At 39.4% G+C, this 12,031-nt stretch overlaps 1 protein-coding gene across 2 annotated transcripts in view; it reads right to left on the bottom strand.

Moving 5' to 3' along the window:
- The window catches only part of LOC129718579 (protein lozenge), a 135,445-nt gene that overhangs the window by 32,023 nt on the left and 91,391 nt on the right, over positions 1 to 12,031 (bottom strand). For both annotated transcript variants that reach the window (XM_055669488.1, XM_055669489.1), the window contains exon 5: positions 10,399 to 10,614. In XM_055669488.1, coding sequence (XP_055525463.1) covers positions 10,399 to 10,614 — 216 coding nt within the window. The remainder of the gene's footprint in view (positions 1 to 10,398; positions 10,615 to 12,031) is intronic.

Below are 12,031 nucleotides of genomic sequence, written 5' to 3'. Positions count from 1 at the left end.
TACGCGCACTGGCCGTATTTGAACAGAAAGTGTTGCGGACAATATTTGGTGGAGTACAAACCGAAAGCGGAGAGTGGCGCAGGCGTATGAACCACGAGCTGCAGACACTATTTGGAAAGATTCCCATTGCACACCTGACGAAGGTCGGGAGGCTACGATGGGCCGGGCATGTCGCGAGGATGCCGGACGACAGTGCGGTAAAATCGGTTCTCTTCAAGGACCCCACCGGCACCAGAAATAGAGGGGCCCAACGTGCTAGATGGCTTGACCAGGTTGAAACGGATCTGCGAGTATCGAGACATCTAGGAAATTGGCGACGAGAAGCCCAGGACTGAGTAGAATGGAGGAAAATTCTTGATACGGCACGAGCCACCCCGGCTCTAGGCCTCTCTGAAGTAAGTAAATAGTAAGTGCAGTGGCGCCGAGTGGAGCTTCTACACCCAGTGCGAAAAAGTTTGGTTGCACCTCCTCGTCTAAAAGAGGATTCAAAATAAATGTTATTCAATAGAATACAAATATTTTCTAAAGAATCTAAAGAAAAAAACAGATCAATAACAGCGACAATTTACTCTTCGGGCCTTGATTAAGGCAAAATTACATACAACTTCCTCTAAATCAATCGCCTTGGTTATTTCGTTTTCAACAGACAAGGTCCACCAGTTATTCAAGAATGACTACATCGAGAAACGCCTTTGTTTCCATGGAATCCCACTCCACGATAGATGTTAGTAGGTCACTTGAACTTCAATTGAGAACGTCCTCTGCTGCTATTCCTGCAGCGATGTCTACGAAATCTTGGAATTTCCATTAGAAGATCCTGTTTTGAAACCTCGTTGTAAAATAACGACAGCTCTCGAACAAAGTCGAACACTGCTTCAAAAGGCGATCTTTGCATCCATGGATCAATTTCGTGATCAGTAAAGATCATTCAGAAATCATAGTATTTTATTGGAAAGGAATACCGGATGGGAATACCAAGACTGACGAAGCCACATGAGTCAGGAAGGCCGCGGGAGGCTTTGCAGATTTATGAAAAATTTGGTGTTCAAATCAGATCACTACACATACAATTATCCAAGTATTTAACTCAAACGTTAAATATAAACTGTTACTAAAATGATTAAACGCCATTTCAGATAACGTACAGTATTCAGCTAAACCTTGGTCCTGTTGTTTACATCCAAATAAAACAGTTGTCATTTTTTCTAACGAATTGTGCGGAAGTTTTAAACTGCGTAGTTTTTCTTCCAATCAAAGAAAGAAGTGGGGCACCGTGAGTGGTATTTCGATCAGAGAATTAGTCAAAGGAAAAGGTGTAAGTATCGGAGCAGTTCAATCTGCCCTACGGAAGTATGGTGGAAAGTGTACATTTGCAGATGCCCCGAGACGTAGTAAAACACGGGCCTGCTGAACCTACAATGCACAGGCAGATATGAGATTACTACAAGCCGCATCCTTCAGCAAATTAGGTACTTCATCGACTAACGTTAAGCATGCCAAGGAAAGGATAGGCCTACAGACTCGTTGGAAGCAGAGACAGCCAAAACGAAGCGCCAAACAGGCTGAATCTGTAACACCGAGGGCTAGAGAGCTTTATGACAAACCTCTGCCCAAGAAATCGGGATGTGCTATTATGGGTGACGAAACCTATATGAAATTAGGCTTTAAGACTCTGCCAGGAATAAACCCAATTCAGTGAAAGCCATTTACACCAAAAAAATCAGCAAAAAGGTTATTGTGCGGCAAGCCATTTGCGAATGTAGAAAAATGTTTCGTACGTTCATTACGACTGACACAATATATGGTAGAATCTAAGTGAAAGACTTTTTGCAAAAAAAGGTTGTTACCCTTGATTAAAAAGCATAACAATCGTACAATCTTTCGGCCCGATCTTGCTTCCTGTCATTGCACTATGGGTAGAGTGGTATTAATCCAACAGTGTCTCATATTCACCAAAGAAGTTGAATCAACCAAACTGCCCTGAAGCTCGCTCAATCGAAACTTTCAGGGCTTTGCCGAAAACGAAGCTAAGGAAACATATGAAACCAGCGGAAAATGTTGAAAAATTCAAGAAAGATTGGTCGGAAGTGGTGAAACTGGTCGGAAAAAGCACTGTGCAGATACGAATGAGTGATGATAAGAAAAAAGTTAGAGAACTCGTGTGCTCTACCAAAAATAATACAAATCGAATCCAATTGGGAAGAGAACATTTCTATTGAGCAAAACAATATTAAAAAACTTTAAAATAATTTGTTTTATTTAAGAATTAAAGTGTGTTTACAATTTTCGGTACAGTTTATATGTTTCGCTATACGCCCAGAGCCGGATTTAAGGGGGGGGGGCAGGGGCCCGGGCCCCCACATTTTTGGGGCCCCCACCAAACGAGAAAAAGTTTTTTTCTCTATCAAAAATGAAATTCAATCAAAAGTTCAATTTACAGCAAGAAAATTTGAACAGACCATTTCAATCTGAAACGTTCTTTCAGTGTTTTTTTTTCCGCGAGCGTCAATATCCCAACTACATCCGTAAGAGTTCACCTTCGATTCTCTTGGAATGACACACATTAACACACCATTTGAATCGAACCAGCGCGCATGGGAGATCAAGCAGGAAATAGAATAATTCACATGTTTTTTAATGCATTGCTGTTGATTCCAAAAATAAGTTTACTTGTCCGAATCAGGGATACCAGATTTGCGTTGCAAAATGCAGATTTTCAGAGTCCGTGTGCAGATTTTATTGACCTGCAGATGTGTGTAGTTTTTTCCTAGTTTCTGTTGATTATTGCCAGTGTAGCCTTATATTTGCAGTCTTTCTCAAATTGTGTGCAAATTTTCGCCTGTGGATCGCATTTTTTTCAGATTGCGGTAGGTTTTTTTTTCGGATATCAAGAAAAAATTTCCGGATTTCGAGCAGTTACAGACATCTTTCGAAAACATCTGGCACCTTTGGCCAAATCATTCGACAGTTAGATCTGGGGTGGCATTGCGCAGCTCGATTCGAACGATTTTTGCTATTTACGAGTAGGACACATACTGCCAGGTATGCTTTAAGCTTAAAAGAAGCTGTCATTGTCATTTGCCCTGCGGCTCATCTAACCCGCAAAGTCGAAAAAATAAGAAAACCGAAACATACCGCCCCCCAGCGATCATTTAGTTTCGAGTTGCTCGAAACGAAATGCGCTGTAAACAGTGAGCAAGAACCGAATTTATTATTACATTTATTCAAATTGAGCGATCGCCACAAAACCCCGCATATATCAAAGTGGAGCTCAAAAGAGAAGATTACATGAAGAAAAAATCAAAAACTCGTTAGTGCCTTGCAAAAATTATTTTATTTAAGGATTTATTTGAGCCTAATGATCTCGAACGCAACTGGAGAAAGGTCTTTTTCGAAGATGAAACTGATTGAAAATAGGTTGCGAACGACTATGAAGAATGAAAGGCTGTCAAACTTAGCATTGTTAAGTTGAGAGTACAATATTCTGAAAGAGTTGAATATTGATTATTCAATCAATAAATTCTCTGCAAAAAAAACTCGTAAGAAAAAATTCTAGCAAATTTTTGGTAACTTTTCAATAACAAATAAATGTTTTTAACTTGAAAGATAAAATAAAGGTTTTGTTTTATTTTGGGCCCCCCACTGTAAACTGGGCCCAGGCCCCCTTAATCGTAAATCCGGCTCTGTATACGCCTGCGAAACGTAGTGAGTATTGACAGAGATAACGTAAAAAAGCAGGTTTTCGTTAACCGTTGTATAGCATCCGCAATCCAGAAAATTTACCATGTCATGTCTATGCTTTATATCAGATGATAACATCGCTTTTGAGCACTTGAGTTTAGCAAAATGAAGCGTTTACTTGTCATTCTAATAAATCGGTAATACATGTTTCACAATGCTCCAGGCTTGTTATTCTCCCCAATATGTGTAAAGAGTAGGGGAAATATCCATCACTCACTTCTTGCCCAGCATGAGCGCTGCGTATAGCCATTTTTTGCACTACACTTTTTGCTTCTGCTCTATGCAGTGTTTCTACTGCTCGCAGAAAAATTAATACACTTGCTATTTACACCACAGACGAGTGAATCAAGAGTGATGAACCGCCCTAGTGAGAATACACAGTGTGCACTGCTGACATAAATTCGAAAGCATTCGAAGAGCAAACAAGCGTAACAGGCGCCTGGATCTTTGTATCAATTTCGTGATGTAAAGTAAGCAACGCAATCTACTCTTCTATCTAGATGGTCCCCTCATTTGATATATGCTTAAGTTAGAAACACACAGCAAACGTACCGCTGTGAGCTCTGTTGTGTAGTTGATTTGCGAAATATCCTTCCGTGTGAGAAGGATCACACAAATTTACTATCTCTCTGGAGAGATATTTAAGATTCCACAATCGCTGCTCTCTCTTAGCTGCTCTCTCTTTATGTAGCATCCACTCCATACCGAAATCGTTTGCCTCAATTTGACTCCTTACTTTCGGCAATTTTACCATTTTTTTCTAATATTGCGTCGGTTTTTTTCTCGTTTTTCCTTAATCAATAAAAAAAATAAAAACTTAAATTCTGGTTTTCATTATCGATCGATGTGTTAACTTCGTATTGATCATTCATTGGTAATTTATGAAGAAAAACTCACATTTTCAATTATTTGAAAGTCGGGAGTCAATTTGATGCACGATTATCCTTTTACACATATCGAAATATGGTTACCTCTCAGGGCTAGGAAGAAATATTAAACAAAAAATGGGATTTGGAAAAATATGTGCGGAGCAATGCTAATCAATTGTCAAAGATTAGTATTACAGTAATTTTTTTTTTTAATCTGGATATTTTAGATTTTTTTCTAAAACGAAAGCTAAAATTTTGCTTCAAAAATCTTTCTACGTAGGACTACGTTGTACATCGATTTAATAATATGAGTTTAGGTTTTCTTCGCACTGGTAAAAACGAAACCGCTCAGTAGAAAGCAATATTTAAATGCATTTGAAGCACTCAAATATACATTTGTTTGACAACAAAATAGAAACGGTGCTTTCCAGCAACTCCAAGAATAGTTTAAGTAGTTGTACAGTTTCTTTCCCCGTGTTTTTTTAAATAGAAATTGATGATAACATGAAAGGCAGTGTATAAAGTTTTTAGAATGCGAAAATAAATTGGAACTGGGGATTGTGATTTAGATTTATACCTCATCCATGCCTGCTTTGCAAATTTTAAGTTTCGGATTGAAAAAGCATCAGAAGAACACACAGTTACTTCGCTGAATTTCAAAAATCTATTTAATTTTTTTTTAAATATTCGACAATAGTGAAAATCTTGGATTACTCAAAATTTATATTCGACCGCTCCAAAAAATATATGTTATTCCAATTATTATATTTCAGATATAAATTACTTACTGTACAAATTCTAAAAACAATGTCTCAATTAGAGATGATTTGAAATGAGTTCACGAAATATAAAAGTAAATAATATATAAAAAACAGATCCCGAAGTGTAAATTTTAAATACAAACTATAAAGTTGCCACGAGCTCATACGATAATTTACCATAGCGGTGACACATAACGCGCACTTTCACGTTATTAATTTCATATCAGGTCATGTTTATTTCTGTGACGCATTATATAATGCCTTCCAAGGACGAAAAAAAGCAACTAACCGTGCTCAATATACGTACCATCCCGCAATCATTATTATCAACCAAATGGAGTATGTTACCGAAGGCAAACGCTGTTGGTAAATCGCACCCAACAACGATAAATGTCAGGACACAAATTAAATAACTGGCCAATTTAACGGGTAACTGACGATACAGTGAAAATGTGTTACAAAAATTATGATGTCCAAAAAACGCGTAATGTGGGTCCGCGTTCCGCTCATGTTCATGCACATAATACTCGACATATGCCTTTGTGTGCATGCTTTTTCGCACTATATATACGGGACTCTGTTGCTCTTTGCATATTTTTATATTCTGGCCTAAAGTCAAACTATGCATAATGTATCCAATAGAAGGCTGCTTGAATGCGCTTAGACAGTTGTCGAGTGGGTTCTATCAGTTCAAATCACATTTTCAATTTCCAGCTGGTTTCCTAAAATAAATTGAGGCCTTTTAATTCCCTTGGCGAGGCACTTGCTGCTGCCTCCAGTGCAGGATATCTGGCCCGAAGACACGAAATGGTCACATGCCAGAGGGCGCTCCCAGCCTGCGAGCGGTGATGGGAGAGCACGATTTATAATTGTAGTCGAAAATTATATTTCTAACATTCTAACGCTACACCAGCAAAAGCGGGGTTAGTATTACGTCCGAACTCGTTCATCGTCCTTCCATGGCTTGCAGTGGCCAGTGAAGTCAGCAGTGCAATGGTGCATGCGACTCTTTTATATTCGAACTCGTTCGGAAGCGTTGTTGCTTCTCAGCCAGGATTCCAATGAAATGACTACCCCCCGTCCGTCCACCAGTACATAATTGGACTCCTGAATGCTGGCCGGGGCATCATCCACTATCTGCCGGTGCTGTCATATGCAACGTGCAGCAGCAGCAGCATCCCATCCACGCACGCACATTCGCATGGTAATGTGGCGCATTTCAACCGAACGAGGCCTAAAATGTCATCATCAGAGCACGGACAAGGGTGATTATCCGATTTTATCCTCTATTTAAAATTAAACAAGATCTGCTGCATGTCGAGCTGCCCTTGCAGATACGTATGGACTTTTCAAGATTTGCAGTCAATATGGCTACTTCCGATTGGTAGGATCATCTTTACGAATCGAACGCATGTCTGGGGATAGATTGAATGTTGTAAGACGAAGTGCATGTCCATTGAGGAGAGAAATTAGAATTGTGTACTAGCTTCGGTAAATTCTAGCATAGCATAGCATAGCATAGCATATTTGATCGCCCGTGTGTTGCCCGCGATTGACCAGAATCAGCTGAAATTGCACAAAGAACCGTCAAAATGGTGCCTAGGAGTAGCAAGCCATTTTCAGTGTACAATTCCTGGTGATTTTTCTTTTCACTGGTCAATAACGTAGCTGGCCACGCCCAATGCAGATCAATAGAGGAAGGGATATCGGGAGTGTTAGTTTAATACTTGTTGCTACTAGAGACCGAGGAATCCTCTGCATCATCCACAAGTATCAAAGGAAGGAATTAGTGTTAGTGGAAAGGAATTGATCTGGATCCATCGAGGTTGATGGTGCGATCTTTTCTACACAAATTCGCGCCCGATATGGATATTTCTCGTTCTCTGCGCAACCGGCCATCAGAATACGATATGAATAGAACCGCATCACGATCGCTGTATCGGCATATAGGAGAATCGAAGTTTCTACCAATCGTTATTATCAGCAACCAATCGTTAACAGTCTGTATCACACCAAACTTCGCGTTTCATCCTGTGAACTATTAAAATTTACCACGAAACGAATGAATTTCGTAAAACGCACCGCACGCCGAATGCAAACTACTGGTACCAGCTCAAAGAACCGATAGAGCGAGTAAAAAAACCCACAAGGCACACCAGAGCATTATACGATGTAATGGTCATTGAACTCCGAAACCGCTGTATTAAGATAGTTACACTGAGCGCTGTCAAAATAACGTGCGCGAAACTGAGCTGACCTCCCCGAAGCAAACTATAGCGTGCCCACTACACTCCGGAAACCCTTAGATAAACATAACTCACCCGGGCCGATGATGCGTTTCACCGGGGCTTAATGCACGACTGCTCCATTTTCTCCTACCGACGCATACGCGACACGACGTTTCGCACCAAAGACCTACTGAGGATAAAAACTGACAAAGTTTCATGCATTCATAGCCCAAAAACTTGAAAAAATGCAAAAAAAAGCATATTAAACAAAACAGAGTTCCAAATTTATTATTAAAATGCCAAAATAATTGCAATCAAAGTTCAGTTGTCGTGAACTATTTTCACACCCAAAACGATTTCAACATAATTAAATAAAAGTTACTTATGTATATCAACATTTGTCCAAAAGCTAGGAAAATCATAAAACAAGAACATAGACCTGAATAAAATGTCACCGCCCTGCCAGGACTCACAATTGTAGACGATGCATCAATCGCATGCCGCATTGTCATGCTCGAATGATAAATTTTGAAACTATATTGTAAAACTGCCAATCTTGACCTGTGAGAGTGCATCGCACAATCTGGTTTGTAAATATAAAAAAAACTCTACCCGCAACCGAAAAGCTACCACACTTTGTGCACCCAACAGATGACACATTTACACTTCTGACAAAGTCCAAAACCCGCTAAAAACCACAACACAGAGCCTATGCATTCTTAAAATATTTGATACAAAAACTTATACTCATCTGTTTTATTTTGGTTATGCCTATGCCAGCGAAACAAACGCCGACAAGCACAGCGCAACACTACTCTCTTCGCTCTCTCTCCAGATATTATCGTTCTCTTCGCTCATACTGCCATGCATTCCATTTTCGCATGTTAATAACGAACCGCTAGTTAGCGCGACGCACAAAGTAGGCACTCACACTCACGCAACTTAGCTGGCCTTACAATTTTCAATTGCAATTCGAGGAAAAAATATTACTTTCATGCAAGGAACACTGTGTTTTTCACAAAACCTTCACTTTTCTCACTTAGACAAAGCATCACAGATCACAACTTGACACTTTTTAACAAGTTTGACCACTTAATTCACCTATAAATTAATAACTTAAACGGATAGCTTTCGGGGCACGTATTCTATATGCGTTGTTCATAAGTTTTTCTGTGTACTAGCTTCGGTAAATTCTGATCAAAAACTCATTTTTACGGGACGGAATAATAATAATTTTGTACCATTACAAAACCTTTAAGACTAACTGTAACAAGTGATACTGTCTAATTTGAGAGAAATTTGTATACTCGCAACATCTGTTGGATGTCGCTCTATTTTTGAACGTCTCTGTTTCCGGTGTAAATTGGTTCTTTTTCTCTCTCGTCTCCCGATAGGTCAAACAACACAAGAATGGGTTCATAATACCAATGGAAATCGATACGATACAGCAGTAAGAACGAGAAATAAAGATGATTACCGATCCGTGCAATACTGCCGTACGCTTTTCACTTGAGCGTTGCAAAAATAACACATAATAATACACCATGCAGTTAATGGAAGAATCCATTCCAGCTCTACAATGCCAATTCAGTTGCATGTGCCGTTTCGGATTCCCTTCTCGTACCGGGAACACGAATGCCGTATGCAAATATTGAATGGCCGCGTCCAAGCTTCTGTTTCCTTAACCTCCGTGCGATGCGATCCTTTCCTTCGGGGAGAAGATTGCGTTTACTGAATGAATCTCGTTAACCGTCGACCGTTGAATCAGCTGGTCTCTTAGGTTCTGTCTAATCGGTGCAAAATGCTGTACCGATTTTGTTCGGAGATAAAATTGAGTTGAAATTACTGGTTGCATTTTACGAACCGAAAAGCGAAGTATTTGAAGTAGTTTTCATTGAATGTTCAGCAGGAAATATGTAACCTTCCAACCAAGAACCTGAATATGTGCTTGAACAAAGGAAAAATATTTGTTCATACATTCTTTTAATAGTTTATTCAAATTTGTTTTCTTTAATGCTTGGATCAATTCAAGTCATTGCAGCTAGAGATTTTTTTCGACAATAAAAAAACTGTGGAATACGCAAGGCTACCCGTAATGATGAACTTTGATCGACCGAGAGGATCTGACCGCAATTCAACAGGTAGCAAACGGTCAAATTCCACCCTGTTATGGTTTAAGCGGGGGGGCTCGGGTGACGTTACAGGTCTCACGTCGAAAGTTGAAACTGTTCCTCACCGCAACGGGGGCGCAAAATATGACCGCGGCGAATGGCGAAGCGAAAAACAATAAGTATTGAGTTTAAGAATTCAATTCCGAGCGGCGAGCTTCTGTTTTCTTTTCGACGGCGCAGATACAATTACGGGGCAACCGGTTCGTCGTTTTATGTGCCCCCATAGAAATGTACTTTCTTAAAAACAATTTTGACTAAAACAAATTAAAATCTGTGCTCTTAAGATTATTTTAACAAATGGTAGATCCAAAATATCTCGGGAATTACAAAACGCAAACTGACTGTCCTCGAATGACAACACCTCACGCTGGGTGCAATGCCCTTTGATATCCTGCCCGAAAGTCGGCATCGTTCGAACTTGTGAATTGCTTGGATGTAATCAATTTTGCATACACATAATTACGGGGTCACATTCGGCGGGCAGCGGCAGATGCAGCTTTCGAGCACGCTCAGCTCAAGCCGGCAGCCGCTTCGGAAAATGATTGCCATGGAGAATTTCAATTTCGTTCATCACTCTCCCCGGCGGACGGACCGTATTTTGGCTGCGAGTATTATAAATTCAACTAACCTGGCAGGGTAATGTTCGGCTTGTAATCGCTGGACGACTCGACACTGGTGTTCAAACTGGAACTGCCACTGTTGCTGCCGTGGTGATGATTTGTACTTGGACTGTAAGAATTGAGGGAACCCTTGCCGGAGCTGGCGTTGAACCGGGCCGGGAAGTGGCTGAAGGCGGGCTGCTCGAGAAACCGGTGCAGAGGTGGAGGTCGCAGTTGAGGCATATCTGCAAAGAACGAGAAAAGCGAAAATTGGATTTCAGCCGGGGTTATCAAGGAGGCGCAGTTTACCGAAAATAAAGTCCGATTGTTATCGCTCTGGTTGCAATTAGAGCCATTATGGCCAGTTACGTGCACATTTTTGGTAGATTTTGGTCGAAAATATTATCAAGCGGATTCGCATTGTTTTTTCGGACGTAATCAGTTAATAAATTTAGAACTACCAGGTTTACTTTTTGATATAAATACCTATGTTAAAAGATGTTTGCTCAGGAAATCTCATCCGTATCGACTGGGGTTGAACCCAGAAAAGTTGGGATTGTGACAGATTGCACCAACATCACAGGCACCGACCGTTCGTTTGAGAATTCATGGGAGTTGACAAAATTTACGTTGCCAAAATTATTCTTTGCTTCGATAACATTTATGAAATTTGAATTTAATGTACATAAGTTGAGATGTTAAAATTATGAAATACAGTAATCACCCGATTGTATCAGTACCCGATTTTATCTGCCCCCGATTTTATCACATTTTTCACCCGATTTTATCATCATAAAACATTTCATTTAAAAAATGTCAGGGTGAGCTGATTTTATATTACGCTTCAATATTTTAGATTTTTTTTCATAATTCTGTGTAGAATAACATCATTCTGGATGTAGTTTACATTAAAAATTTAACCGATGCACAATGTTATATTTTGCTGCTTTCGTGCGAATAATTGAATAGTGATACAAATGTTTATTATAACCGTATAATATGTTCGGAGAAGTTTCCAAATATTTGAAAACGCATCTTTTGATGTAGAAAGCTGGGTGATCAATCCTCATAAAAGTGAGATAGAATATTTACTATTTCATTAAATAAAGATAGACGCTTGGTGTCTTAGGCAAAGTATTAGGTGGTCTCAAAACAAGAAACTTTACAGAAGACATCTTTGCAAGCAACATAAAGTTTTCTATGAAAACAGTGGGCCATTTTCCCAGGAAAAACGTTTCCCTGATACCGGGTCCGTATATACCAGATCCCTTCAGGGATCCCATTTTCGAGCCATCCGTATGAAAACTGACGATGCCAGGCATTGAAAAATCGTTATTTACATTTTAGGATTTTTCTGGTTGCAATATGTGATAGATATCAGCATGCTGTCTTTGGCAAAGTTTAGTGTTGTGAGAACATCTAATATTTTGCTGATGGTACTGCGCTACAAAAAAGCGAGTAGTTCATTTTACCAATTCAAACAAAAACATGAACGAATAAAAAACTTAATTGTAATCTATTTGCAAATTTACATCGATTTGTTTAGGTTTTTTATTTATTTAGATTTGTTCAGAAAAGTTTTAGGCAACTGAATTATCTATCTAAAAAAAAAATCAATGAGTTTACGTATTTAGTTATTGATTTAACATCTTCAATAAAAAA

The sequence above is a fragment of the Wyeomyia smithii genome, chromosome 1, assembly GCF_029784165.1.
Source record: "Wyeomyia smithii strain HCP4-BCI-WySm-NY-G18 chromosome 1, ASM2978416v1, whole genome shotgun sequence".
In the NCBI taxonomy this organism is placed as follows: domain Eukaryota; kingdom Metazoa; phylum Arthropoda; class Insecta; order Diptera; family Culicidae; genus Wyeomyia; species Wyeomyia smithii.
The sequence above is the reverse complement of the archived record's forward strand: the minus strand, read 5'-3'. Positions and strand labels throughout refer to the sequence as shown.